We start from the raw sequence: 25777 nt of genomic DNA on the forward strand, positions 1-25777 counted from the left end.
TTTACTATTTCTAATAGACCAGATCAAAGAATACTAAGCCTGATGCTCTTTCACGGCAGTACGGTTCCGCTGGGGACGCCTCTTCCACTGAACCCATCCTACTGGAGGGTTGCGTGGTGGCAGGCGTTTCTTGGGGAATCGAGAGACAAGTCAAGGCCACTCTTATGCCACGTTTCCACCGAAATTACCCGGAACATTTGTATCAGGAACTTTTTTCCCCAGGAACTTTTTCTCCCACAGACTTGTTGCTTTCTGTGTTTCCACTGTGGTCTAAAGTACTGGGAAGATTAGGCAAATAGTCTCAATACAAAGCATTTCTCAATACAAAGTACGCTGATTTTGGACTTGCATCCTCGGTAGTTCAGACTTCGCGCATTTGACTCGGGAGTGTGATGACCGCGATGACGCAAATCTGATAATTCTGCAAACAGCAGCGTACTTGATAACACCAGTCAGCTCTCCTTGGCTACTGCAATTTTTCTCACTGTATATTTACAATAAAATGAAATAGGATATCAAATACCACTGCCTCCTTTCATTTTCATTAGAAGGTAATAATAGCCGCAGAAATGTGCTTAGTTCAGGGAAATGTGTATATATATATAGCCATTACAATGAAACAAAATATTATATCAATTTGCCTTTTTTATTTTCATTTTATCATATAAGTTGAATACAGACCAAAGACTACCTGTTAGATTTACTCAAAACGAATTATATTTTATGTATAAGCACTAAAGAGACATCAGAGCCAGCGGCACATTTCAGAAGGACTAGCCGAGGTGAGGCTGCTCTCGGCGGATACATGAGCTCTGAGCTCCCGCTGATCGTGTGGAGCTGACCGTCTCCGAAATCGGCGAAAAACATTTTTAAATAGGCGCTTTCTTTATAAATAAACCACAGATTTGAGTTTTAAACAACTATATTCTTGCCTGAAATACTTTTAAAATTACATTTCATGACATAATAACAGTAATATTTTGAAAATGATCCAAATTAATGGTTGTTGAAATCACAGTGCTGCGTGAACTCAACCAATCAGCATGTTTAGCGGCCAAGTCCCGCCCCCGAAAGTTCCGGAACTTTGAAATAGTATTACCTCGCCAGCAGGGACTTTCTGAGAGGCTTTATTTTACCCGGAACTTTATTTAGTTCCTGGTTCCTGTGGTGGAAACATACCGAGTACTAGCCCAAAGTCCCTAGTTCCTGGGTAAAGTTCCTGCTGTGGAAACGTGGCTTTACTGGTGTTTCTGTTTCCAGACGATGCCCTCCTGACCAATTGTTTGTCCCTCCATCCGTGCAGTCCGCTGTTCTCAGCTGGGGTCATTCCTTTAAGCTGGTTATCCATCCTGGGGTTAAAGGAACCCTCGCGTCCATTAGCCAACGATTTTGGCGGCCTTCTAGGACGCGTGACGTGCGTCTGTTTGTTTCTTCGTGTCCTGTATGTGCTCAGACCAAATCTAATAATTCTCCGCCCGCTGGGCTCCTTAGACCCCTTCTCATTCCATCTCATCCATGGTCGCACATATCCATGGATTTCGTGATATAACACAGTCATTTTCACTATAGTCGATCGTTTTTCTACGGCGGCCCATTTTGTACTGCTTAATAAGCTCCCCTCTGCCAAGGAGACCACGCAAGTTATTATTGAGAATGTTTTTCGTTTGCAAGGTCTTCCCACAGACATTGTCTCAGACAGAGATCCCCAATTTGCTTCACAATTCTGGAGAGAGTTCTGCAGATTGATTGGTGCGTCTGCCAGTTTATTCTCAGGATTTCATCCCCAGACTAATGGACATGCAGTGCGTACTAACCAGATCTTAGGACGCATGCTCCGTACTTTGGCCTTTCGCAATCCAGCATCGTGGTGCGAGCAACTTCCTTGGGTCAAGTATGCCCATAATTCTCTTCCCTCGTCGGCTACCGGTTTATCCCCGTTTCAGCCTTCATTAGGGTATCTGCCCCCTCTGTTTCCCTTTCAGGAGACTGAGACTTCGTTTCCCTCGGTCCAAGCATTGATCCGTCGTTGCCAATGTACTTGGAGAGTGGTTAGGTCCACCTTATGTCGAAATAGAGAGCGTACCCGTTGTGCTGCCAATCGCCGTTGCATTAAATCGCCTAGATATATTTGTGGACAAAAGGTATGGTTATCCACCAAGGATTTACCACTACAGACAGAATCACGTAAACTGGCCCCACGTTTCATTGGGCCTTTCCCCATAATCAAAGTCCTTAGTCCTGCGGCCGTCAAGCTTAAGTTGCCTCCTAATTTGAGGCGTGTCCACCCGGTCTTCCATGTCTCGTGTATTAAGCCAGTCGTTCGAGCTCCCACCCACCCTGCCCACTGTCCCGCTCTTGTTGAGAGTTCTCCTATTTACAGGGTCAGGAAATTGCTGGACATGCGCCGCTGGGGTCGGGGCTACCAGTATCTCATCGATTGGGAGGGTTACGGTCCTGAGGAGAGGAGTTGGATTCCAGCTCGGGATGTCCTGGACCGCTCGCTCATTGTTGATTTCCTTCGCTCTCGCCAGTCCTCTTCCTTGGGAGCACCAGGGGATGCTCCTTGGGGGAGGGGTACTATCATGAGCCAGGTTTGATTACTCTTGTTTTTGGATGTCTTTTCCTCCCCTATTGTTCATCTTTCATTGGTTTCAACTGTTACCTGTTACCGCTGGCGTTCGTGCTCCCGCGCACGCACCTGTTCTGTGTCTTCGCGCTGATTGTGCTGCGTACTTCTCCCTGTTCTTTGTTCTTGTCTGTTTCCGGGAATAGTTTAATGTGAGTGTGACAAGCTTCTCATTCTCTTGCTTGACGAAATTTGTGTGTGTGTTAGCAGCTATTATTCTGAGTCTGAGTCCCAGTCCCAGTCCAGAGCCCGACCATGTTCCTGCTGTCCTGATCAGCCATGTTACCTGTGTGCAGGCGTGGTTGCTTCTATCTGCCAGCCTGGACCATCTCCGTTGGTCTACGCTTCACTCAAGTTGGGCTACACTACAGTCGAGGATCTGTGAATCAGGAAGCAGCTGTTTAATCCTTTGTTCACCAGCTGCAGCTTGTTTTCTATGTCGCGCCTGGCAGTCTGTTTCTGTTTGTATTTGGGACTGAATAAACTGTGCAAACTACCTTCGCCTCTGGGTCATCTAGGGTCACCTGACAGTTTTTTTTATATTTAAATAATTTGTCAATGATGATTCAAACACGAGTTTTGAGCAGTAGAGTAGCGCTTGTTGTTTGTTGTTTCTCAGATCATAAATGCACAAATGGTTTTATGTTTACGCAGACTGATAAGCAACATGTAAAAAGATAGTATAAGTCATTATAATCAGTAATTATGTCCCCACTGGATGCAACAAATGCCTCATTTGTAAAGGGTTTTATTTGTTTTGTCTCGTCTAGTGATGTCTGGATCGCGAATGAATCTTTCTATTTAACTGTATCTTCTTAGTGAACCGGTCGAATCAGTTTACCAAATCTATCTGAATCATTTGAAACGGTTCGCGTCTCCAGTACGCACTACTCCACAAATAACTTAAGTTATTCGGTTTATAAACGTGCCGTACACTCCCTCTGAGCAAAATAAACCAATATCACGAGTTATTCAGTTACTCCTAACAGTACATTGACTGAACTGCTAAAAGAAAGCGATGATGGGATATGCATGAGCAGAGCAGCAGGACTGAGTCTTGTGCTGCTGGGAGACGGCATTACAGTATGGTGAGGGGCGTAACATTTCCGTCGCACGCTTTAGGTATTCGGCCAATCACAACACACTGAATAACTGGCCAATCAGAGCACACCTCACTTTTCAGAATGATGAGCTTTGTAAAAATCGCCACGTTTCAGAAAGGCGGGGCATAGAGGAGAAATAATAATGTACATTATGTGGAAAATAATGTGTTTTTGAACTTTAAACTGCATAAACAAATTGCATTACATCAAACACACAAAATAATGTTCTTTTTAGCAGTATCATATGACTCCTTTAATGCGGACATAAGTCTGTAAGACCGCAAGTGCACATGAAGTGTTCCATTTGGGACAGCTGGAATGAATGAAGATGAGGACGTGGCTGTTCCTTTACCCAGCGCCGCTGGCTCTGACCAATCACAGCCCTGTGCGTTGGTGAGAGAAAGTTGTCATTGGTCTCGATGGTGTCGGTGGATCAGAGGAAGCAGCTGGAGGAGCTTCTCAAGTGACTTGACATCGACTTGGTCTGCATCGATCATCCTGAGGTCAAACATGAGAAACTGAACAAACCCAGACTCATGACTCTTTATTCACATACATACACTCACATAAAGCCATAAAAACTTGATATTATCCCCCAGCTATGATCTTATCAATGCGACTAAGTTAATAGGTTATTAAATGTCACAGTGTTGGGTTAACGCATTACTTTTTAATTTAGAAGGAAATATCTGAGTTACTTTTTTAAATAAGCAACGCCAGTAACTTTGTTTCCATGTATTGACTGACAGCTCTGGTGTTGCCATGGTGAGAGAAATCAGGAGTAAGTGCAGAGCACTGTGTGAACATGATCTCACTGTAGTTCCAGTCTACATTCATTTCACTTTTGGTGTGAAAGGGCTTTTACATTCGTAAAAGAAAAACTATTTTATATAAAAAAATAAACAAGCAAACCCTGCCCAGATTTAAAAAGTCACTCAAAATAACATAATGCATCACTTCTCATGAAAAGTAACAGAATATAGAACACTCACTTTTTTAGGGAGTAAAGGTCAATGCCTCAGAAACTTTCGTTTGTCATAATTTTTTTATTTTTTTTTTTAAATCGGACCAGGTTTGATTTTTTTGAGTTTTCGTATCTGTAGCAAGCATTTTGATAGGAAAGGATGACCAATTAATAAAAAAAAAATAAAAAAAAAAAAAGCATAAGAAAATTTTGGATTCAGTATGCAAGGACCCTAATGCAATTTGTAATGCATTACTTTTAAAAGTATATTTCCCCAACACTGACACATTATCATCATGTTTTTCTGTGAAGCTGCTCTGAAAGCGTGTCGCTGTATCTTTCCTGTAAGAGATGCGGTCATTAGTAATTTTTATGTGCAAGGCTTTCGGTGCCATTGACTGCCATCTATTTTTAGCTGTACAAAACAGCTGGTTTTGCTGCTTGATATTGCAAACTGGTGTGTCTTACCATATTATTTTAATGTATTATCTTAAGTATGAGCAAACTGGTTTGTAGTGCAAACAGTTTTACTATTTACTGCATATTGTTTCTCTTCTCGTTATTTCCCTACAGCAGCAAACAAACCATAAGTCTCACACAGTGACAGAAAACGGCTGACTTGGCCGTTGAAGAATAAGGTGGTGAATGCAGATAAGTGTCTGAGGTGTGTGTGTGTGTGTGTGTGTGTGTGTGTGTGTGTGTGTGTTGCAGGTATTCACGGTGGAGCAGATGATGCCGCTGGTCTCACTGGTCACTAAGAACCTGTTCCTGAAGGACAAGAAGAAATTGCTGTGGCTGCTGAGCGTGTCCAGACATCTCCGGACCACATTACCCTCAACTGCATCAAGGGCTGCATTTATACTTGGCATTAACATGCAACCTGTATCCGGATGTTGTCCACATACACATTGAAAAGACAAGTGTAAACACGCTTCTGATCAGAATGTTATCCGATCAGGGTGTCCTGGTCTGGAGGTAGTCGAGGACGCATTGTGATCGGATCTCAGTGTAATGTAAATGCAATCCAGCCATCGTGTCTGCATATGCAGGTAGACGTCACGTAAAACGCCGCCCCTCTCTCGCAAACTGTCAGAAAAAAGACGGAGAACACCCGTGTGGAGACTAGTGAGACTCCTACACTTATCTTTGATTTGTAAAATGTCCCACGACTGAAAATGCCTATCAAAAGAAAACCCACCACTTCAGGTTGACTTTGCACTGGGCCATTCTCTGCAGACTTATTTAAATATTGCACGGGAAAGACAGATCCGATCGGTTATCCAGATCAAAAGTCAACTGATGTTGCCAAGTGTAAACGCGCTGTGCTCTGCTTGATCAGATCACGGTGATCGCATGTTAATGCCTAGTATAAACGCAGCCAAGATCACAGTTATAACACACACACAGCTGGGTAGATTACTAACAGTAGTCTGTTTCTGATTAAAAATTACATGACAAAAATTGTAGTTACAATCCATTGCATTACACATTTTAGCTAATATAATCAGACTACTTTTACATTACTTTTGACCTATCTCATTTTTCACATTGACTTAAATAGGATAATCTTATAACATATTGATATAAAAATACAAAGAATAGGAAAATATTTCATTTGTTGTTATGAACAACATGAAGTGCATTAAACATTACATTACGTCAAAGTTTAACAAACCGGGTTTGTGAAGAAACAGCAAGGGCTTTATGAGTTTAATGAGAAGCTAATAATTAATTAAATCATAAAAATGTTAAAGTTAAACAAATAGTTTTAAAAAGAATCAAAATAAAACACTGAAAAAAAAAGAAATATTTTATTTGTTTACCTGCATGTCATGTGACCATTAACCAAGGTCAGAGAACCATGAACATGCAAAAGTGATACTTCATTATTAAAATATTCATTTTAAAATCTCAGGGTAAAATAACCCACTGAGTGATAATTCACATACAAATGAATATAAGCTCATCAAAAGCCTAAAAAACTCCTAAAAACTTAACAAACCTTAACAAATCTTAAAAAATCAATAATCAAATGCTGTGTAGCGCCTGACTAATGACTGATCTCTGTGAGAACCTCCACACAATTTTAAAAGGAAAATTTAAAAGATGAAAAAATTAAGGAGGAAAAAATATTAATAAATTATTGCTTTCGAATTAATATTATTTAATCATGTAATCCATAAAAAAGTAACTGTAGTCTGATTACAAGTATTTTAAAATGTAATTTAATCTACTTAGAAGTACTTAATTTTATAAATCTGATAAAATAATCCAGATTATATGTAATCAGTTACTACCCAGCTCTGTGTAACAAACATGTTCTCATTCTGTTTGTGTAACAGTGGATGAGAATGAGAATGAGACAGCCGTTGTGAAGTTTATCACGTTGATTTAATTTATGAAAAGAGGAATGAAGCGGTATGTGGCATTCACACAGGAGTAACATTGTCTTTTGGCACACACACACACACACTTGGTCCTTATGTTTTTGGTGTTTCAGGGTTTGCTCAGGTGTCTTCTGCAGGTCAGATGAGCAGCACACATGCAGCGGTGATCGTGAGGGAGTGAGACGAGCCCCAGCTTCTCTAAGACTCCTTCTGCTTCCTTGATTCAAGGAAAAGGACGTATTTTCTGTTTTCATTGCTGAGGGTCCTTGGTTACAAAAGAGAGAGAAACAGCCTGTTTCTCATGGCAGGAGATTGTAGGATTGTGCCGGTCTTCAGTCTTCAGACGATGATTTCCTCTGATGGAGAACAAGAGATGGAAACACGTTAGAGGAGAAACACAAGCGTCTTCATCCTGACGCTCAGCTGCTGTCTGTCTCATTCATGTGTGATTCTCAATAAAATTTACATGGTTTTTCAAGTGGTTTTTCTCAATTACTGTTTTCTGTGGAAAAGTTTAATCATTTTAGTAGCTTCATGATGGAGAACTGATCACAGTTTTTCTTTTTACTCTTTCTGCTGCATCTTTTCTGAATGGAAATATATATGAGATCAATATTTAATGTTAATTTTTATATGATAATCATGGAGACGTCTGAACACAGTATCTGCAGCTGTCAACGTTTATAACAATTATTGTTCTCTTTGCTGTGACGAAAGCTGTTATGACATCAGGTCATGAGATCATATGATCATGAGATCATCAGGAGTCTCATTTATAAAACTCTCCATAGATTTGATCCTAAAAGTGTATGTAGGCACAAAAGCTAGATTTTGCGTACGCTCAGAAGTTTTCAGATTTATAAAACCATGCATATGGCAGAACCCGCGCAAAAATCCCTTTATAAATCTCAGTCAGGGAAGATTATGCGTATGTGCATCTCCACCTCGTCTCCTCCCCGAAATCACCATATATGGAGCTTACAACACCTAGTTTTACTATATAACATAACCTCATCTGCATATCATTTCCATGCATATTCCCATGACGTGACACCATGTTTAACACCGAGACATTAAAGAAATATGAGATGGGGACTATAATGCTAAAAATTATCCAGTATCCTTGTTATGTTTTATAATAAATGTATGAAAATATCCATAAAAACAAAATGGTTTAAACTTGTTCTCAGATATATTTTAGAATAGAGTTGATCTCATTCTTTTACACTGGCCAAATAGTATTTAAATTGTTTTAAACAATTCAAATCAAATTAAATGTATGCAGTTTTGCTGATGAACATCGTTTAGCTATTTTTAGTGGAAACAGATAGGCCCATATTTATTGCAGTGTAAATATAATTCAGCTCGTCACTGACAAAGTATTTTAAAAAGGAAATGTGCAAATCTTACCATTTTCTCCTAGTTATATCCTTCAAATATAGTGGTACTTTTCATTATGTTGTGGAGATGCCTTCACACAACATCAACACCTCGTGCAACTGCGGTTGTAAGCTATTATCATTGGTCCTATACCGGACAATGGACCGTTCCACCGAATCCAGCAGTGTCTGCCATAATTTCGAAGTGCACATCATTGATCATTGTTCTCACTAAAATATTTCTCATAACGTGATCTGTATTTGAGTTTAAAGATGAATTATTGTGCACCTATAGCACTCCTCGCTGTCTTTAAAACATAGCATACCACAGGAAAATTATTGTTAATAAAATTATGTAATAATGTTTTTTATAAAAATATGTAATTTCAGTGTTTATCTCCATTAATGTGAGTGGAGTATTTCATGTAAATGTGTATATCGACATGACAACAGAGTTTAAAATCGCTGTTTACTTAATTACTTTTCTCACTCCAGGAAAAAGAGTGCGTATGCATGGTCTAGAATGTTCATACATTGCGTACATATTTACGCAAAGTTTATTTTTTATAAATCACGATATGTGCGTGGAAAATTGTGTACACGTTTCTATGCTCATTTTGTGCGTATGCAACGTTTATAAATGAGACCCCAGATCATGAGATCATCAGATCATGAGATCATCAGAACAGCAGGTCATGAGAACATCAGATCTTCAGAACATCAGATCATGAGATCATCAGGTCATCAGATCTTCAGAACATCAGATCATGAGATCATCAGGTCATGAGAACATCAGATCATGAGATCATCAGAATATCAGATCTTCAGATCATGAGAACATCAGATCATCAGGTCGTGAGAACATCAGATCATGAGATCATCAGAACATCAGATCTTGAGATCAGCAGATCATGAGAACATCAGATCTTAAGATCATGAGAACATCAGATCATGAGATCATCAGAACATCAGATCTTGAGATCAGCAGATCACCAGAACAACAGATCTTAAGATCATGAGAACATCAGATCATCAGATCATGAGATCATCAGAACATCAGGTCATGAGAACATCAGATCTTCAGAACATCAGGTCATGAGATCATCAGAACATCAGATCTTGAGATCAGCAGATCATCAGAACATCAGATCTTGAGATCAGCAGATCATGAGAACATCAGATCTTAAGATCATGAGAACATCAGATCATGAGATCATCAGAACATCAGATCATGAGATCATCAGAACATCAGATCTTGAGATCAGCAGATCATGAGAACATCAGATCTTAAGATCATGAGAACATCAGATCTTGAGATCAGCAGATCATCAGAACATCAGATCTTGAGATCAGCAGATCATGAGATCATCAGAACATCAGGTCATGAGAACATCAGATCTTCAGAACATCAGGTCATGAGATCATCAATTCATGAGAACATCAGATCATGAGATCATCAGAATATCTGGTCATGAGATCATCAATTCATCAGGTCATGAGAACATCAGATCTTCAGAACATCAGGTCATGAGAACATCAGATCTTCAGAACATCAGGTCATGGTCACAACAAAACAAGATAACAACAGAATATATAGTTATGAGATCATCAGATCATCAGGTCATGAGAACATCAGATCATGAGGTCATCAGACCTTAAGATCATGAGATCATGAGAACATCAGATCATCAGGTCGTGAGAATATCAGATCTTGAGATCAGCAGATCATCAGAACATCAGATCACGAGAACATCAGATCAGCAGATCTGCAGCTGTCAATGTTTATAACAATGATAATTATCTTTGCTGTGATGAAAGCTATTCTGAAAGTCGTCCTGATGTCCAGCTCGTCCAGCGTTAATCATGTCTGATAGATCAGTGCTTCCTAAAGCTGCTCCTCCATCATTCTGACCTGAGTGTGAGGAGCTGATGAGCAGTTCTGGCCTGTTAGTGTATGAGGAAACATTCACGCTCTGACTGTGTTCACCTCACCTGAGCTCATGATATGTCATAGTCATAAACATCATCGACAGTATGAGAAATGACTCTCATTATACAACAGCCCATCAAAATGAACTCAACGCACTTCTGCATCTGTATTTATCTGTGTCATTGATCGTTCAGCCATAATTTAAAGCCACCGCAAGAGTTTAGTGCAGCTGGTTTGTATTTTTGTCTTGTACTGTCAATACAATGAAAACATCTTGAAAATAACAGCTACATTTTACATAATCCTGGTTTTTAAAGGGCAATCGATCATTCAAATAATCTCACTCTTGATGGACTCCACCCTACATTTTCACAGTTTAATTTAATTTAATCTAAACACATACATTGGGTAAAATAAAAATAAAAAATCTCAGTAAATATATTTCTAAAGGTGCTGTTGACATAAAATTTTCACCAGATGTTGCTAACAACCCAAGTAATTCATACTTCAAGGTATCTTGGAGAGGTGAGGTGTCCAAGTCACAACATCTAACTACTGGGGTGCCTCAGGGCTCTGTTCTTGACCCACTTCTCTTCTCTGTCTACATGGCATCACTAGATTCTTTCATTGAATAAAGCAAAACATGAAACATGGCTTTTCATACCACTGCTATGCCAATGACACTCAACTCTACCTCTCATTCCATCCTGATGATCCGACGATAGCTGCTCACATCTCAGCTTGTCTAACAGACATTTCTTGCTGGATGAAGGACCATCACCTTCAACTCAACCTTGCAAAGACAGAACTGCTTGTAGTTCAATCAAACCCATCATTCATCACAATTTCACCATCCAGCTAGGTACATCACCCATAACTCCTTCAAAAACAGCCAGAAACCATGGAGTTATGATTGATGATCAGCTAACTTTCTTAGACCACATTGCTAAAACTGTTCGGTCCTGCAGATTTGCTTTATTCAATGTTAAGATCAGGCCCTTTCTTTCAGAACATGCTTCACAACTCCTTGTTCATGCTCTTGTTCTGTTCAGACTGGAATTTTGCAATGCAATGCACATAACTTAATTTCTGAACTTATTTGTTTGTTTTCTTTGTATGTATGGATTACTTGGGTTTTTAGAGATATATTTACTGAGAAACATGGTGATGTGTTTAATACTTATTTTAACTGCTGCATGTCATGTTTTCACTGGCTGTGTAGTTTGTTTCTGAATGGCAGAATTAGCCTTTCCCATGATAAAATGTTTAAAAAAAGTACTTAACCATTTAATGCTGTTTGGCCATTTTTGACTGAAAATTTATATATATATATATATATATATATATAGGACTCATACTTTTTAATTTTGTTTGCATCATTGGAATGGTGCAAAACTTGGTAAAGGTTTTGGCACTTGTTAGACATGATGTGAAACAGTTAAATGGTCCTGAATAAAAGTCACACTTGTACTGTTCGTGCTCAAAAGTGATGGGATTGGAAATGAATGGGCGGGGGTAGTGTTATCTAGTAGAAACTTTTGGTACTGCAGCCAAATTAAATCGCACTGATAGCTCTTTTTTTTCTCTGTTTAGATGAATGGCTTTGATTTTCTCTCAGATTTAGTAAAACACATTAGGAAAATATATATTTTGAAAATGAAAATAGTTTGAAAATTCTGAAAATAGTAACAGTCCCCCCCAGAGCAATAATCCACCAAGTGTCTTCTTTGAAAAGAGACCAAACTTAAGTCTGTCCCAAAAGCACTCAAGATTTATAACAGTTGGAAATTTGATTTTCAGGCCTATTCTCTACAAGTGGTACAAATGAATGGATATTAAATAGATTATAACTACTGCATAAATACAATTTACTACCATAAAATCCCCCCAAAAAATACAAAATATTGAATAACAAAACATTGAACTAATATAGTATATCCATTGCATTGAAATGTAAACAATAAATAAATGAATCAGAGAAAACACCATGAAGTCTGTATCCTGCGTGGCTAACACAAGCCTTGGTTATCAGTGCAACTACAAACCACAAAACACACTTCTGTGCCACTTCAGGCTCAATCACATCAGCGTACAGTAGTTACATGTGTGCTGCTGTGTGTTCGTTTGGTGACAAGCGTGAGCCATCTGTTGCTCATGTGGTAGCAGACACACATTCATAAGTTCATATGCTGGAGTGAACAGAAACGAGAGACGAACCGTTTCTGAGCAATGCTGTTCCTCACACACAACTGATTCTGGCTTAAGCAATAACTGTTATTATGTTGCTTCTTCATGAGAACATCAGATCATGAGATCATCAGAACATCAGGTCATGAGATCAAGAGATCATCATGAGAACATCAGATCATCAGATCTTCAGAACATCAGGTCATGAAATCATCAGATCATGAGATAATCAGAACATCAGATCATGAAATCATCAGATCAAGAGAACATCAGATCATGAGATCATGAGATCCTCAGAACATCAGGTCATGAGAACCATCCAGATCATGAGATAATCAGAACATCAGATCATGAAATCATCGAACTAGGGCTGTGACGGTGGGAGATTTTTACCACCGTGGTGGTCATGGGACCAACTATCATCAGATCATGAGATAATCAGACACATCAGATCATGAAATCATCAGATCAAGAGTCAACATTTGGTTGATCATGAGATCATCAGATCTCTTCAGATAATCAGGTCATGAATCTCAGGACAGATCATGAGATAATCAGGAACATCAGATCATGAAATCATCCTATCAAGAGAACATCAGATCATCAGATCTTCAGAACATCACAGGTCATGAAATATCAGATCAAGAGAGATATCAGATCAAAAGAGATCATCAGATCTTCAAAACATCAGGTCATGAAATCAATCAGATCATGAGATAATCAGAACATCAGATCTGTCAAAAGATCAGATCAAGAGATCATCAGATCATCAAATCTTTTCAGAAGATCAGAGCATGAAGTATCAGATCAAGAGAACATCATATCATCAGATCTTCAGCTACATCAGGTCATGAAATCATCAGATCAAGAGAACATCAGATCATGAGATCATGAGATCCTCAGAACATCAGGTCATGAGAACTAGGGCTGTGACGGTGGGAGATTTTTACCACCGTGGTGGTCATGGGACCAACTACTGCCGGTGATGTGATGTTGCGATATATATATACACTGTGTTCCAAATTATTATGCAAGTGATATATCAATAGGATTTTGGTACAATAAAGAGTCAGATTTTTGTTTGTGTATTTTTTCACATCTTTTTAGATAACTGGTATCAATAGATCAGACAGGTTGGTCAAAAGTTTGTCAGGAGTGAGGAAGAAAGATCTTTCTTTCTGGAAGATGAAAAGTATCAAACAATGCAATGTCTTGCAAAAGGCATCAAACAAACAAAAATATTTCGCGAAAAGCTAATAGAAATTACTGAACTGTCAAAAGATTCTATGTGAGTGACTTAGAGCACAGAAGATCCGTGGTCAGATAAAGCTTTATTAAGGAAAGTTTTCAAACAAATGAACTGTATTGTAATGGCAGCTGTAAAAAAAGCCACTGCTGAGCAGCAGACAGGTTTTGAAGCTCCTGGAGTCTTGCAAGATCCTCTCCATGCAGACTGACAGTCTGTGTGTAAAGCTGCTTTTTCAGTCACTGCTAACCAATACCTCACAAAGAGAAACCTGCACAGTGGCTGTAGAAACACATTTTCAAACTGTTTAGCACGATGGTATTCATGCAGCATGGGATAGTGTGTTTGTCCTACATGAAAATCCTTTTATTTCCAGAAGCACTATTCTTCATTTTATACCACAATAGAAAATGGTCAGTTATGAACTCCACATATCTTGCAGAAGTCATTTTGACGCCCTAAAATGACCTTACATATCAGTTCCCAATATTCCAAACCAATCCTCGCCCAACGCCTCAATGATGATGTTTTCAGTCTCATGGAATAGGATGGCCATTCATCAACTTTCAGAAATCCATTTATCTGGACCATTCATTGTACTGAAGCATTCGTAAGTGAATAAAACTATTTAAAAACAAATCTTCATGTGTGTTTCTACAGCCACTGTGCAGGTTTCTTTTTGTGGTTTTGGTTAGCAGTGACTGAAAACGCAGCTTTACACACAACTGTCAGTCTGCATGGAGAGGATCTTGAGACTCCAGGAGCTTCAAAACACCTGTCTGCTGCTCAGCAGTGGCTTTTTTACAGCTGGCATTACAATACAGTTCATTTGTTTGACAGAAACCACCAGCTGTGAAAATGTACTGTACACCTGCTACAACACATACTGAGTCCATCTCTCCATTGACATAACTGTTTTAACAGTAATGAATGTGGTGAATTATCATTGCACTGATGCACTTGATGTGATTATTATTGAATAACATATATGGGCTATTCTACAGAATTGGTGCAAAACTGCTTTTTCCACACAACCAAAATACTTTTAAAAAGCATTTAGAATTCAAATCTTAGATGTTTACTAAGATCCTTCTATTATCTAATGAAACCCACAATAATATTTAAACCATATCAGTAAGCTTAATATACACTCCACAAAAAAAATAAAAATAAAATTAAAGGAACACTTTTTAATCAGAGTATAGCATCAAGTCAGTTAAACTCCTGGAATATTGATCAGGGGTGCGTTTCCCAAAACCAACTATGGTCACACGTTCCGTCGTTACCAATAGATTTCAATGGAACAAACTACCATAGTTAGCTAACGATGCTTTTGGAAATGCACCCCAGGTCAGTTAAGCAGCAGAGACGCGGTTGTTAATCAGTTTCAGCTGCTTTAGTGTCAATGAAATGAACAACAGGTGCACTAGATGGACAACAATGAGATGACCCCCAAGACAGGAATGGTTTTACTGGTGGAGGCCACTGACATTTTTTCTTCTACTCATCTTTTCTGACTGTTTTTCACTAGTTTTGCATCTGGCTAGGGTCAGTGTCACTACTGGAAGCATGAGGCTATACCTGGACCCTACAGAGGTTGCACAGGCAGTCCAACCCCTCCAGGATGGCACATCAATACGTGCCATTGCCAGAAGGTTTGCTGTCTCCCCCAGCAGTCTCAAGAGCATGGTGGAGATTCCAGGAGACAAGCAGTTACTCTAGGAGAGCTGGACAGGGCACCCTAGAAGGTCCTTAAACAGCAGCAGGACTGGTATCTGCTCCTTTGTGCAAAGAGGAACCAGGGTGGCACTGCCAAAGCCCTTCAAAAATGACCTCCGGCAGGCCACTGGTGTGATGTCTCAACCAGACAATCAGAAACAGACGTCATGATGGTGGCCTGAGGGCCCAACGTCCTCTAGTGGGCCCTGTATTCACTGCACGGCACCGTGGAGCTCGAATTAGGCATTCAGTTGGGGGTGGGGTTAGCACTAGATTTCCAGGTCTGCACTGTTGCGGCCTGTGCTTCCCACAGATATGTCAGCGTGATATAAACAGCGTAAAATGCACGACCGGTTTGGTGGTGGGTCAGTGGTGGTCTGGGGAGGCATAACCAGGGATGCACAGCACGACCGGTTTGGTGGTGGGTCAGTGGTGGTCTGGGGAGGCATAACCAGGGATGCACAGACCTCTACAGGCTAGACAATGGCACCCTGACTGCCATTAGGTATCGGGATGAAATCCTTGGACACATTGTCAGACCCTACACTGGTGCAGTGGGACCCAGGTTCCTCCTGGTGCACAACAATGCCTGTCCTCATGTTGCGAGAGTATGCAGGCAGTTCCTGGAGGATGAAGGAATTGATACCATTGAATGGTCCCCATGCTCACCTGAACTAAATCCAAATGCACACCTCTGGGACATTATGTTTCGGCCCATCCGACGCCACCAGGTTGCACCTCAGACTCTGGTCCAGATCTGGGAGGAAATACCCTAGGACACCATCCATTGTTTCATTAGGAGCATGCCCTGATGCTGTCAGGCATGCATACAAGCACATGGGGGCCATACAAACTACTGAGTACCATTTTGAGTTCCTGCAATGAAATTTCAGCAAAATGGACTAGCCTGCTGCATATTTTTTTCACTTTGATTTTCAGGGTGTCTTTGAATTCAGCCCTCTGTAGGTTGAATTCAGCCCTCTGTAGGTTTCATTCCTAACACATTACCAAGTCTATTTCATTATAGATATTGTGACGAGTCAGCTGCCTCCCTCCTAATTATCATCGGCACCCCATCCCAAATCGCTGCCCTTCACCAGGCTCCCGACAGGAGTGGGTGTGTGAGAGAGGAGGGGCGCTGGACGAGCCAGGGCTGGCGGCGTGTTATGGGGCACACCTGATGTAAATGGAGCCTCATCACCACCGCTGTTTAAAAAGCCCAACGCGCCTCTCCTCGGGAGACCGGTCTCTTTCCCGTGCATGCACGCTGGTGTCCTCGTGGGTCCAGGAAGGGTGCGTTGAGGGACTCCCGCGCCGCCAGAAACGTGAGCTGCCAGACCCGCGGTCCAGATGAGAACCGCATCTGTTACACGCCCGTTGGGCCAGGATGCAAGGCTGTCTATCCCCTTCAAGTGCTGCAGCCAGCGAGAAGGATGCAGCTGCTGGAAGAAGCCACCGCCCCTCGCGCCCCGGACCGAAGAGGGGAGTGCATGCGGCTGCCGGACTCCGCCCCTTACCGGGACCCTTCCCTCCTGAACACTGCCCCACCTACACGAACCCCGCAGCACAACGAGGACACCAGATTCCCTGTTTATTTTAGACACAACTCCCCTTGGATACTTTATTCCCTCTTTTGGTTTATTTTCTGTTAATAAAAGCCTCTCCGAGGCCTGACGCCACCCCCACTTTGTCTGCTGTTTGCTCCTCCCGCCACAGTGGTGGAGAATGCAGGCAAGGCGGAGCCTAGACAGCACAGTTGGGTAACACCTGGTAACGTCACTCCCTCTCTCTCGTTCGTGAAAACCCGGACTGGGATGGAGGAACGACGGAGACGGCCTCCCAGCCACAAAAGGGGTAAGTGACTTCTCTTTTATTGTCATTTTACCCTGTGGTTGGTTAAGGCTGTCGACTAAAACCTGGTTTCTCTGTCCCTTTCCCGGCGTGGTGCGAGAGGGAGAACTGCCTGGAGAGGAATCCCCTCCCCGCCGACTCTGACCGTTTGGAGCCTGGTTGAGGAAGGTAGCACTCCCGTGTGGGTGGCGGCCTGATGACGGGGATGTCTTGTGGGGGGGGATGTGGTGAGTCAGCTGCCTCCCCCCTAATTGTCATCGGCACCCTGTCCCAAATCGCAGCCCTTCACCAGGCTCCCGACAGGAGTGAGTGGTGAAAGAGGAGGGGCGTTGGACGAGCCAGGGCTGGCGGCATGTGATGAGGCACACCTGATGTAAATGGAGCCTGGGCACCGCCGTTGTTTAAAAAGCCCAACACGCCTCTCCTCGGGAGACCGGTCTCTTCCCTGTGCATGCACGCTGGTGTCCTCATGGGTCCAGGAAGGGTGCGTTGAGGGACTCCCGCACTGCCAGAGACGTGAGCTGCCGGACCTGCGGTCCAGATGAGAACCGCACCTGTTACACGGCCGTCGGGCCAGGATGCCGGGCCGTCTATCCCCTTCAAGCGCCTCGGCCAGCGAGAAGGATGCATCCGCTGGAAGAAGCCGCCGCCCCTCGCACCCGGACCGAAGAGGGGAGCGCGTGCAGCTGCCGGACTCCGTCCCTTACCTGGACCCTTCCCTCCTGAACACTGCCCCACCTACACGAACCCCGCAGCACGACGAGGACACCAGATTCCCTGTTTATTTTGGACACACCTCCCCTTTGGACACTTTATTCCCTCTTTTGGTTTATTTTCTGTTAATAAAAGCTTCTCCGAGGCCTGACGCCACCCCCACTGTGTCTGTCTCCCGCCACTATATCCAGCATGGTATTTTTCCCCATTGAGATCTGAAAGTGTTCCTTTAATTTTTTTGAGCAGTGTATATAAAATCATAATTTATTGGGTACTTTCAATTGAGAGGTATGACGGGGCTGATGAATGCTTGAATCTGATTGGCTGATGAATGTTCTGAGGTGTGCAATTATTTTCTGGGAAACGCATGGCGAACGTACTTCCAGGCAGCTCTCTTGACCACTTTACAGTTCCATATCACTTCGCATAGTTAACTGTAAAAACGGAAATTAGCATACAGTACAAAAAAACAACACAACACAAAAAAAAACAAAAACAAAAAAAAATAACATCCAAAATAAAAAACAAATAACATTGCTCACTAGAGAGTAATGTACTGCTCCATAAAAATACACTGATGCAGAACACTGCTGAGGGATGCACAGAGGTAGCCTAATTCACACAAGCTCTCTCTCAGGCACGTGCAGAGGGGGGTGCGGTGGGTGTCTCAGATGCCCCTTGATGCCCAAAAAGTGACCTTTTCTTTTTTTGGTAACTAAACGCATTTGTGAAGGACTGTCCAATCTAATTATTAGTAAAATGAATGAATAATAATTTATCCGTAAATGAAATGATTCACATGATGACCTTTTACCTGAGGATCTCATCCGGGACAATCCCACACAAACCAGATGCCTTCAAGAACATCTGCAGCTGCTGTTAAATAGAGTTCTCATCGGAGCGGTGTGCTTGTATTCTCATATTATTAAATTATTATTATTTTACAAGAATGATGTGAAGACAGCATGCACGGCTGTTGTTTATATTGCAGTGTGTAGCCTGTGGAAGTAACTTTAGCTGCAGCAAGGGGCTATAATGTTTTTGTTCAACATTTCCCTAATGATAATTTTATGATTGGTTTATAAAGGCTAATACAAACACCCTTTTCCAATTTTTATCACAGAATAAGGCAGGAAATATATTTTATAGTCTCTATAATAAATGATATGTCAATCAGTACGGCGTTATTCATATAGTTTATTTATCTATGACCTGGAGATAACTTGAAAAGACACACATAAACCATATATTTTTGCAAAAGTGTGTTTGTCTTCACGTTTCATCAGTAAAAATGTTTCTGCTTTTTATTCACCTCAGCTACAGCAATAGCCGATGCTTGTGTCCATATTAGGGATTTCTTGCACACCAAGTTATTACTTCTATGAGTCTGCTTTGCACTTTCTGGCCAGAGTGCCCTCAGCTTCTAGTATGAATGAAACACACACTGCATGAGAGTGTTCAGCGCTCCTGACATTCACATCTCCTCATTTTGGATACAAATAAAATGTCAGGTCATGCAAAGTCTATCAATACTGTCTCTTTGAATTTAACTCTAAATTTAAATCTAGAAACCTCTATGTGAACACACCTGCCCTAATAAAGTGTGAGGGACAAATTTACATCTAATGGGGAAAAAAATAAAAAATAATAAATTATAATATCTGACTAAAAACTATTTGTCACACCCCTGGACTCATTTATTTGTGTTTTTGCCCCTGTGACCCAGTTTCTGTCTTAACAATTCAGTTTCTAACTCCAGAGTAATTGAAATTTGCAATAATAATAACAATTCAGTTTCTAACTCCAGAGTAATTGAAAGGTGCAAAGAAAATTTTCTTTAAAACTTTAAATGGGGTGTAGATTAATGTAAACGTGTGTCGCGCTGTTGGAGGCGGGGTGTAGATTAATGTAAACGTGTGTCGCACTGCTGGAGGCGGGGTGTAGATTAATGTAAACGTGTGTCAAGCTGCTGGAGGCGGGGTGTAGATTAATGTAAACGTGTGTCAAGCTGCTGGAGGCGGGGTGTAGATTAATGTAAACGTGTGTCAACCTGCTGGAGGCGGGGTGTAGATTAATGTAAATGTGTTGCGCTGCTGGAGGCGGGGTGTAGATTAATGTAAATGTGTGTCCCGCTGCTGGAGGCGGGGTGTAGATTATGTAAAGGTGTGTCGCGCTGCTGGAGGCGGGGTGTAGATTAATGTAAACGTGTGTCCTGCTGCTGGAGGCGGGGTGTAGATTAATGTAAACGTGTGTCGAGCTGCTCGAGGCGGGGTGTAGATTAATGTAAACGTGTGTCAAGCTGCTGGAGGAGGGGTTTAGATTAATGTAAACGTGTGTCAAGCTGCTGGAGGCGGGGTGTAGATTAATGTAAACGTGTGTCAACCTGCTGGAGGCGGGGTGTAGATTAATGTAAACGTGATGCGCTGCTGGAGGCGGGGGTTTAATGTAAACGTGTGTCGCGCTGTTGGAGGCAGGGTGTAGATTAATGTAAACGTGTGTCGCCCTGCTGGAGGCGGGGTGTAGATTAATGTAAACGTGTGTCAAGCTGCTGGAGGCGGGGTGTAGATTAATGTAAATGTGTTGCGCTGCTGGAGGCGGCGTGTAGATTAATGTAAATGTGTGTTAAGCTGCTGGAGGCGGGGTGTAGATTAATGTAAATGTGTTGCGCTGCTGGAGGCGGGGTGTAGATTAATGTAAATGTGTTGCGCTGCTGGAGGCGGCGTGTAGATTAATGTAAATGTGTGTCCCGCTGCTGGAGGCGCGGGTGTAGATTAATGTAAATGTGTGTCGCGCTGCTGGAGGCGGGGTGTAGATTAATGTAAACGTGTGTCGCGCTGCTGGAGGCAGGGTGTAGATTAATGTAAACGTGTGTCGCGCTGCTGGAGGCGGGGTGTAGATTAATGTAAACGTGTGTCGCGCTGTTGGAGGCGGGGTGTAGATTAATGTAAACGTGTGTCGCGCTGTTGGAGGCGGGGTGTAGATTAATGTAAACGTGTATCGCGCTGCTGGAGGCGGGGTGTAGATTAATGTAAACGTGTGTCGCACTGTTGGAGGCGGGGTGTAGATTAATGTAAACGTGTGTCGCGCTGCTGGAGGCGGGGTGTAGATTAATGTAAACGTGTATCGCGCTGCTGGAGGCGGGGTGTAGATTAATGTAAACGTGTCGCGCTGCTGGAGGCGGGGTGTAGATTAATGTAAACATGTGTCGCGCTGCTGGAGGCGGGGTGTAGATTAATGTGTTAAGTGTGTCGCGCTGTTGGAGGCGGGGTGTAGATTAATGTAAACGTGTGTCGCCCTGCTAAAGGCGGGGGTGTAGATTAATGTAAACGTGTTGCGCTGCTGGAGGCGGGGTGTAGATTAATGTAAACGTGTGTCGCGCTGTTGGAGGCAGGGTGTAGATTAATGTAAACGTGTGTCACCCTGCTGGAGGCGGGGTGTAGATTAATGTAAACGTTTGTCACGCTGTTGGAGGCGGGGTGTAGATTAATGTGAACGTGTGTCAAGCTGCTGGAGGCGGGATGTAGATTAATGTAAACGTGTGTCCCGCTGCTGGAGGCGGGGTGTAGATTAATGTAAACGTGTGTCAAGCTGCTGGAGGCGGGGTGTAGATTAATGTAAACGTTTGTCACGCTGTTGGAGGCGGGGTGTAGATTAATGTGAACGTGTGTCAAGCTGCTGGAGGCGGGGTGTAGATTAATGTAAATATGTTGCGCTGGTGGAGGCGGGGTGTAGATTAATGTAAACGTGTGTTGAGCTTCTCGAGGCGGGGTGTAGATTAATGTAAACGTGTGTCCCGCTGCTGGAGGCGGGGTGTAGATTAATGTAAACGTGTGTGTCGCGCTGGTGGAGGCGGGGTGTAGATTAATGTAAACGTGTGTTGCGCTGCTGGAGGCGGCGTGTGGAGATTAATGTAAATGTGTGTCGCGCTGCTGGAGGCGGGGTGTAGATTAATGTAAACGTGTGTCAAGCTGCTGGAGGCGGGGTGTAGATTAATGTAAACGTGTGTCGCGCTGTTGGAGGCGGGGTGTAGATTAATGTGAACGTGTGTCAAGCTGCTGGAGGCGGGATGTAGATTAATGTAAACGTGTGCCGTGCTGCTGGAGGCGGGGTGTACATTAATGTAAACGTGTCTCCCGCTGCTGGAGGCGGGGTGTAGATTAATGTAAAGGTGTGGGAGGCTGCTGGAGGCGGGGTGTAGATTAATGTAAACGTGTGTCCCGCTGCTGGAGGTGGGGTGTAGATTAATGTAAAATGTGTGTCGCTGCTGGAGGTGGGGTGTAGATTAATGTAAACGTGTGTCAAGCTGCTGGAGGGGGGGTGTAGATTAATGTAAACGTGTGTCAAGCTGCTGGAGGCGGGGTGTAGATTAATGTAAACGTGTGTCGCGCTGTTGGAGGCAGGGTGTAGATTAATGTAAAACGTGTGTCGCGCTGTTGGAGGCGGGGTTGTAGATTAATGTAAACGTGTGTCGCGCTGCTGGAGGCGGGGTGTAGATTAATGTAAAACGTGTGTCGCGCTGCTGGAGGCGGGGTGTAGATTAATGTAAACGTGTGTCGCGCTGCTGGAGGCGGGGTGTAGATTAATGTAAACATGTTGCGCTGTTGGAGGCGGGGTGTAGATTAATGTAAATGTGTGTCGCGCTGCTGGAGGGGGGGTGTAGATTAATGTAAATGTGTTGCGCTGCTGGAGGCGGGGTGTAGATTAATGTAAACGTGTGTCGCTCTGTTGAGGCGGGGGTGTAGATTAATGTAAACGTGTGTCAAGCTGCTGGAGGCGGGGTGTAGATTAATGTAAACGTGTGTCAAGCTGATGGAGGCGGGGTGTAGATTAATGTAAACGTGTGTCAAGCTGATGGAGGCGGGGTGTAGATTAATGTAAACGTGTGTCAAGCTGATGGAGGCGGGTGTAGATTAATGTAAACGTGTGTCAAGCTGATGGAGGCGGGGTGTAGATTAATGTAAACGTGTGTCAAGCTGCTGGAGGCGGGGTGTAGATTAATGTAAACGTGTATCGCGCTGTTGGAGGCGGGGTGTAGATTAATGTAAACGTGTGTCAAGCTGCTGGAGGCGGGGTGTGGAGATTAATGTAAACGTGTGTCAAGCTGATGGAGGCGGGGTGTAGATTAATGTAAACGTGTGTCGAGCTGCTCGAGGCGGGGTGTAGATTAATGTAAACGTGTGTCAAGCTGCTGGAGGCGGGGTGTAGATTAATGTAAACGTGTGTCGCGCTGCTGGAGGCGGGGTGTAGATTAATGTAAACGTGTGTCAAACTGCTGGAGGCGGGGTGTAGATTAATGTAAACGTGTGTCACGCTGTTGGAGGCGGGGTGTAGATTAATGTAAACGTGTGTCAAGCTGCTGGAGGCGGGATGTAGATTAATGTAAACGTGTGTCCCGCTGCTGGAGGCGGGGTGTAGATTAATGTAAACATGACGCGCTGCTGGAGGCGGGGTGTAGATTAATGTAAACGTGTGTCGCGCTGTTGGAGGCGGGGTGTAGATTAATGTAAATGTGTGTTAAGCTGCTGGAGGCGGGGTGTAGATTAATGTAAATGTGTGTTAAGCTGCTGGAGGCGGGGTGTAGATTAATGTAAACGTGTTGTCAAGCTGATGGAGGCGGGGTGTAGATTAATGTAAACGTGTGTCAAGCTGATGGAGGCGGGGTGTGTAGATTAATGTAAACGTGTGTCAAGCTGATGGAGGCGGGGTGTAGATTAATGTAAACGTGTGTCAAGCTGATGGAGGCGGGGTGTAGATTAATGTAAACGTTTGTCACGCTGTTGGAGGCGGGGTGTAGATTAATGTGAACGTCGTGTGTCAAGCTGCTGGAGGCGGGATGTAGATTAATGTAAACGTGTGTCAAGCTGATGGAGGCGGGGTGTAGATTAATGTAAACGTGTGTCGAGCTTCTCGAGGCGGCGTGTAGATTAATGTAAACGTGTGTCAAGCTGCTGGAGGCGGGGTGTAGATTAATGTAAACGTGTGTCGCGCTGCTGGAGGCGGGGTGTGGATTAATGTAAATATGTTGCGCTGCTGGAGGCAGGGTGTAGATTAATGTAAACGTGTGTCGCGCTGCTGGAGGCGGGGTGTAGATTAATGTAAACGTGTGTCAAGCTGCTGGAGGCGGGGTGTAGATTAATGTAAACGTGTGTCGCTCTGTTGGAGGCGGGGTGTAGATTAATGTAAACGTGTGTCACGCTGCTGGAGGCGAGGTGTAGATTAATGTAAACATGTGTCGCGCTGCTGGAGGCGGGGTGTAGATTAATGTAAACGTGTGTCCCGATGCTGGAGGCGGGGTGTAGATTAATGTAAATGTGTGTTAAGCTGCTGGAGGCGGGGTGTAGATTAATGTAAACGTGTGTCCCGCTGCTGGAGGCGGGGTGTAGATTAATGTAAACATGTTGCGCTGCTGGAGGCGGGGTGTAGATTAATGTAAACGTGTGTCGCGCTGCTGGAGGCGGGGTGTAGATTAATGTAAACGTGTGTCGCGCTGCTGGAGGCAGGGTGTAAGATTAATGTAAAAGTGTGTCGCGCTGTTGGAGGCGGGGTTGTATATTAATGTAAACGTGTGTCGCGCTGCTAAAGGCGGGGTGTAGATTAAATGTATGTGGTGTCATGATTTACTTTTGATTAAAACACAGGTGTATTATTGTATGTTCGTCATCAGATAAATTGTTACACCTTTGCATATTTTATGTGGTGTCATGATTTACTTTTGATTAAAACACAGGTGTATTATTGTATGTTCGTTTGGCATTTCATTTATTGTATACCCTTTAAATTCGCTTATTGAAAGAACAACAGCAGCAGCAGCAGCAGTATGGTGTAACAGTATGGTGTAACATTTATTTGAAACACATGTATTTGGTTCTTGCTACCTTATATCTTTACTCTTTCCTTTCATTCTTTTCATGGCTTTGGAAAACTTGTCTTGGATGTTTCTCTGCGTCACTTTTTGCATAACTCCGGGTCGTCAACACCAAGCTTCATTGGAATTTCTTTCTAGGAATTAAATGCTTTCTCTGAATCTTTAAAGTATGTCCGCGAGCGATCGTACAGGTCCGGCTATATCTGTGCCAGTTCAGCTATTCTACACTCCAATGTATTCATGTTGCTAGTGACTAGGAGATGTTGTTCTCCTGTCTGACCTCTGCTAAATGAGATACGAACCCGAAAAAAAAGAAAAACAAAAAATCAAAGAAGGTGGAGTTTCAGAACACACCAAACGATTGCGTAATCGCCATGGACCAATAGAAGCTCAAAGGTGTTTAGGAGCCAAAAGAAAAGAACTCCCTCAGAAAGTTCGCTTTGGTCAGCTATTTCGAACTGTCGAAACAAACTCAAAACGAACTTCGTTTCGGCCTGATTTTGTTCGAAATGACGTCATATCAGTTCATTCTTCGATTTCGTTTGAAGTATATCGGGGCCTTAAGCATAATGTTTGAAGGAAACAGCTCTGCTCATCACCTGCAGAGTAGCATCCCAAAAGTAAAGTGTGCTGGAGCCTCTTGCTGTGGAGCTGTTTTTCAGCGGCAGGGACTGAGGAACTCGTCAGAGTAGAAGAAACACTTAGTGCAGCAAAATATAGAGATTGCCTTGATGAAAGCCCAGTCCAGAGCATTCAGAAGCTCAGACTGGGCAGAAGGATCATCTCTCAACAGGACAATGACCAAC

At 42.9% G+C, this 25777-nt stretch overlaps 1 protein-coding gene across 4 annotated transcripts in view; it reads right to left on the reverse strand.

The window, feature by feature from the left end:
- Positions 1–7065: 7065 nt before the first annotated feature.
- Positions 7066–25777, reverse strand: part of LOC109109037 (girdin-like) — a 71691-nt gene continuing 52979 nt past the window's right edge. For all 4 annotated transcript variants that reach the window (XR_006156225.1, XM_042736181.1, XM_042736180.1 and 1 more), the window contains one exon: positions 7066–7436. Coding sequence is in view for 1 of the 4 variants with exons in the window: in XM_042736181.1 (XP_042592115.1) it covers positions 7420–7436 (17 nt within the window). In the remaining 3 variants the exon portion in view is untranslated. The remainder of the gene's footprint in view (positions 7437–25777) is intronic.

Source organism: Cyprinus carpio, chromosome B13, assembly GCF_018340385.1.
Source record: "Cyprinus carpio isolate SPL01 chromosome B13, ASM1834038v1, whole genome shotgun sequence".
NCBI lineage: Eukaryota > Metazoa > Chordata > Actinopteri > Cypriniformes > Cyprinidae > Cyprinus > Cyprinus carpio.